Source organism: Morus notabilis, unplaced genomic scaffold, assembly GCF_000414095.1.
Source record: "Morus notabilis unplaced genomic scaffold, ASM41409v2 Scaffold224, whole genome shotgun sequence".
NCBI lineage: Eukaryota > Viridiplantae > Streptophyta > Magnoliopsida > Rosales > Moraceae > Morus > Morus notabilis.
In genome coordinates, this window is record NW_010368057.1 from 143,582 (window position 1) to 149,070 (window position 5,489).

The window sequence follows — 5,489 nt, forward strand, 5'->3', positions numbered from 1 at the left end:
TTTTATTTATTTTATAGATATAATAATAATTTCAGAGAATATTTCTAGAACTAGGATTATAGGGTCCTTTTACAAGGGAGAGCTACAAATAAGAGTACATTCAACATATTGGGATTAGCTATGCCCTCTTTATATTTAGCACCAAACAGTATTAAGACACTTTTTTATCTTAATCCAGGTCCACTGAACAAAGCAAAGAGAGCAAATATATATATATATATACATATATATATATATATAGTAGTTCAAGTAAATTAAACAATCTAACAGCCAAAAAAAAAACAGAGAGAGTAAATTATACCATCTTTACTATTCTTTAATCTTATGGCCTAACTTCTAGAGGACAAAACTTAATAAATTGATAAGAAACATATACAAATTCTGAACTGTAAAACCTGTCATTTAGTTCCAAAGAGAGAGATGTTATAGCCCCAAGACTACCCTTTTTTTTTATTTCAATTAAAAAATTATCAAAAAACAAAAAACTGGTCCAATAAAGACCGTTCTTGATTCCAAGGAGAATGTTTTTTTTAAAAAAAAAAATTCTGAAGCCTTTAGCTTTTGGGTTTTCTCCCCAATGCTGCAATTGGCAGCACACCGTTTAGTTCTCGTGCTTTACAAACATTGTCCTTTTTATATCAATCACCATCTCATCTAACTATAAATTTCACCACCATTAAAGAATCAGATCTGAGCTAAAATCGAAGTAGTATTCCACATTTACCCAAAAGAACAAAAAAAAAGAAAAAAACAACGAAAAATCCAGTTATTTCAAGTCTCACGCTTTCTTCAAAATCACACATAAACTCAGTAAAACATACTCGTGATGATGACTAAGAATTTGCCATTTTTAAGGCTTTAGGAACTCAAAGAAGCATTGCTTTTACAGAACCCCAGTCTCCACATAATTAGTACACCCTTTCTTCTTCTTCCTCATCAGTTCCGATTCTTATACTCCTCTACTTTTTGCTCCTTATAACATGCAATATAGTTATAAATTTGCATGCAAAAGGATTCTAATAAATCTAAACCCTAGTTATGTAAACTAGACAAGAAATCCTCAAACACATAATAACCTTTTCTTTTCCCTTGTCCTTTTTCTTTTTCTTTTCTCTTTACATGGGAACTAAAAACAAACCCCTCACACAGTTCAAAACATCTTATAAGTTACGAAAAATACTAAATATATATAAATATATATATATATATATATATATAACCAATGATAATCATCACCACCCGTTTTCTCAACCAATAAAAAGTTATGTAAAAACTAGTGGCGATGATCACCAATACTATTTTGGTGATGAGGCATAATATTGCTTAAAAATGTAAATCTCACTTAAACTTCTTAATTAGATGACCATTTTTCGGTCCAAACCGCGACGCCTTTTCGATCGTTCGGAAGAATTCGATCGCTCAAGCAAAGACTTCAAAGCGTTCTGCAAAAAATGGACAGACTCAATGCTGTGTTCCTTATCCGCGGCCACTATTAACACGTTCCGGATTCTTCCTCCGAGAGTGGCCATTTCAACTTTCAGTGTCGTCAAATGGAGGGATTTGAGGATCTCGATTAGGTCGGGAATGAGATCGGAGCGGTCCTCGCAGCACAATGAGGCCTTAAAAATAAGTCTTCCATCGCCGGAATAATCACCAGAGGAAAGTACGGTGATCTCATCGGTTTCGGACGGTAAGCTTTGGAGCTCCGCGACCTCCGAGGTCTGTTCTTTGAGCTCTTTTACTCGCTGAACCACTTTTGCAAGAAGCGAGGCCTTGTCTGTCTGAAAATTTTGGGTACAAAAAGAAGAAGAGAAGAATTAAAGATATATTAAAACATTGGAAAAAGCATAAAAACTTTCCTAAACACACTAATTATAACCCTAGAGACTAGAAAGCGTACAGAATCATAAAGCTTTATCTTTTGTAGATATTGTAGTACCAAGAGTTTGAATATTCAAAGGCTTCTAAAGGGCTGTCTTTGGATTGATCCAATATTATCTGAATCTTAATTTGTGAAAAGAAGTTCATCAGAAGATATACTGCTTCTGAAAAAGCAAGTGATAACGATTGAGCTAATAAGGGAACTATGAATCTTTTAATTGCTTAGTTTAGGTATCTTTAATTCATGAAAATCCAGACATAATTTTCCTAGGTTTATGTGAAGTAGCTAGTCAATGAGAGGAAAAGCTTTGCTTGTTGGTCAAAAATAACGAAAAGTAAATATCAAGTATATTCCGATCCCATTATCTTTTTTCCTCTTTAATTTATCTTTTTCTCTCCAACCAAACAGTCGACATCGCACATTAATTCATGTGAAACCTAGAATTTTCAGAGGGCCACTGAAAATAGAAAACTGGGTAATCTTCAAAACCTATAAATAGTCTATAAAGTTAAGAAAAAAAAAAAACAAAAGAATTAACCCAAAAAAAAAAAAAATCAACTCCAAAACTCTTACCTAAAACTTCAAAAACTCAAATACCAGATCTTAAGACATAGTCCCATCAATTAATTAACGAACAAACCACACTTACAAAGAGAGAAAAGAACTAATACAGACACCTTTAAACAAAAATTTAAACCTGGGGTATACCTTCAAAACTCTTGAATAATTTCAAGAATACCAGACACCCAAGAAAACGAAGGGAAAGAGAAGGAAAAAAAGAAAAAAAAAAGGAAAAAAAAAACACAAAGTTCTATATGCTTGCTTTAATTTCAAAATTGATATTATCAAAAACTTCAAAAAATGAATTGACATGATTAATTAATATATATGTATAGTAATAATACCTTTGAGTTACAAGGTAGAAGGCTTCTAAGCTTATCGAGGTGAGAGTTGATTCTTTCTCTCCTTCTCTTCTCAGCCTCCTTGTGATTCTTCAAGGCAGCGAGAGCTCTATCATGAGGTGTACTACTATCACTGTTTCCAGAAATCTTGGAAGAATTAGGGTAATAAGATGAGGAACTGCAGAAGCTTTGCATAGCAGAGAACTGATGATGTTGATGATGATCACATGAGGTCGTTCCCACCGGAAAACCGTAGGGTCCGACCACGTTGATTAGGCCGTTATCGGCGAGGAAGCGGTAGAGGTCGGGGTTTTCCGGTTGCATGGTGGTGATTAATTGAGTGGTTATGATTTTGAGTGGATGTTGTTTCTGTGTTTTTGTGTTTCTCTGACCGAGAAAAATGAAAGTGTTGCGAGCTTTCGGTGGTACTTTGTCCCTGGGGTTATTTTATATATATATATATATTTTTTTTTTTTTTCTGAAAGAAAAAGTGGACCCAAAAAAAAAAAAGAAAAAGAAAAGGTAAAACCATGTAAACCCAACTTTTTTAAATGGCTAGAGGGTCCAAAATGCCCTTATGTTAAGATAACTTCAACACTTATATTACGGGGCTCGTTTGGTTCGCTGATTCAAGTTTTTAATTTGAGTTGAGATGTGAGTTTATATAAGAATTTTTTATTGTAATAAAAAAGTTAGATGTGATTATTTCTGAGAGATTTTTACTGTAGCAAAACTCAAATTCTAAACTTAAATCGGTGAAATAAATGGGGTCTTTCCTTTTCCCATTTAAAGATAAACAAAGCCAAAATTAATTAAAGAGGGGAAAAAAAGGACAGAAATCTTCTCTTTTCATTTCTATATGTAGCACGCTACTTTATTCTATGTGATCTATTAACCCATGAAAAATTTTCACTTTGCTTTTTAATCATCATGCCGGCCTCACCATCGTTATTATATATCATATGCCAAAAGTGGTATAGTTGTTTTCTGCTGGAATCTTGGTAGAAGAATTATTTCTTTAGTGGCGGACTTAGAAATTTTTGGAAAATTTTCACTATCTCTAGCGATGACAAGTCATCGTTAAAGACTAATTTTTACCATTTTATTCACTTTTGTTTTTTAAATTTGAAAAAAAAAATTCAAAAATCCCAAAATCCCCCAGACCACATTTGGACAAAATTTGGGACTCCATCATTGGAGACTGTCGCCGCCAGTCGCCCCTGACATTGCCCAAAATCAATCACTCCGTTCTAGTGGTGATTAATTGTGAGTTTTTTGTGTTTGTAATTTTGTATTAATTTGTAATTAATGTTGTTGTTGTTGTGGCTGTGGTTATTGTTGTTGTTGTTGTTCATGTATTTAGGTTAGGTTAATTATGAATTTAATATTAAATTGATATAACTTGTTATGTTAATAGGGATTTTTATGTTAGTTTTGATTTTGGTATTGAAATTGATATTAGTAGTGATTTTAGTAGTTATTTTGGATTTGAATTGATGTTAGGTGGATATTTTTGTTAAGGTTTTGGTTTTGGCTTATGTTAAAAAAAATAGAAACTATATGTTAAAAGAAAAAAAATCTTATGAGATTAGTAAATAATTGATAAAAAAAATAAGAAAAAATAATTGAAAATAAATTTTATGTTTACATTAAAATTGAATAAAAATAAATTGTGAAATAATAAGTCAATAATCTCATGTCAAATAAAAGAGTGAAAGAGTATTGTCATAAGATTTAATTAAGTGAAGGTAATTAAAAATGTTTCCAAAAATCATAAAAGATGTGATAAGGTCTAATTAAAAATATTTAAGTAAAAAAATGGACTACCATGAGAGGCACGAATGGACTAGCGTTGCGGCTAAGGCCGAATTTGTAAGTTAAAAAGAGCATGTCTCATGTTTTATATAAGTTTTGTCCACAACACTTAATTGATATATATTATCTTTTTTTCAATATTTTTCTTGCTTGAGATGGACCGTCGATACAATTTGGCGATGCGGGTTGGTATGGAGATGGACAATGGTTCATCCTATGCGGCTTCAACTCAGGAGGAGATAGTGGCAGAGGTCCTCGGACAACGACGAGGACATAGGAAGGGAGTTGGTCCAATGCTGTCTCAGAAGAACATATTTCACATTCTTAAGCAGCAACAGCCCCAACGAAATTATAAGGAGTTTTCTCAGTGGTTTCAGCAGGTCTACATGCACCTCAACCAAGCCAACATCCATGTCCCTCCCGCCACGTACATTTCTGTTGGAAATAGTGTCTTAAAAGTATGAGATGTAATAAAATATTTATTATTTAATTAATAAAAGAGTTTATTCATCATTTTATGTGCATATATTTATGAATATTTTATGAATATGAAATGAAAATTCCGTGATTATTTATGTAACCTTAAACGTAGTATATAAGTGTTATATATAAGAGGATGGTGTTTAAGGATAATAATCAAAAACATTGTTCATAATGAATTTAATTAAAGTTCAGAATCTTTAATTAAAACATTATTAATACATGTCATTCTCATTTAGAATGGAACGGTGCTATCCGCACTGTTAATATGGTGAGATATTGAATGAGTGTATTTCGCATAATGAGATTGTGTGGAACAGAGACACAGACACAATATGAATTTCTAATAATTTCTGTTAAGCAAAGAAATTCTAATTGAGTCTACCGATGGTCATATATAGAATGATCTT

General features: G+C 32.3%; 1 protein-coding gene across 1 annotated transcript; it reads right to left on the bottom strand.

Annotated features, from left to right (window-relative positions):
* Positions 1 to 1,282: 1,282 nt before the first annotated feature.
* LOC21397816 (transcription factor bHLH106) lies at positions 1,283 to 3,201 on the bottom strand. Its single transcript, XM_010114537.2, has 2 exons — positions 2,788 to 3,201; positions 1,283 to 1,781 (listed from the first exon to the last, which is right to left on the bottom strand). The coding sequence occupies exons 1-2, from the start codon at positions 3,106 to 3,108 to the stop codon at positions 1,356 to 1,358; spliced, it is 747 nt and encodes a 248-aa protein (XP_010112839.1). The 5' UTR covers positions 3,109 to 3,201; the 3' UTR covers positions 1,283 to 1,355.
* Positions 3,202 to 5,489: the final 2,288 nt, after the last annotated feature.

Coding starts and splice junctions, on each gene's coding strand:
- LOC21397816 (XM_010114537.2), bottom strand. CDS start 3,108: ATGCAACCGGAAAACCCCGACCTCTACCGCTTCCTCGCCGATAACGGC. Junction 1,782..2,787: donor TTCTACCTTGTAACTCAAAG/GTATTATTACTA, acceptor CAAAATTTTCAG/ACAGACAAGGCCTCGCTTCT.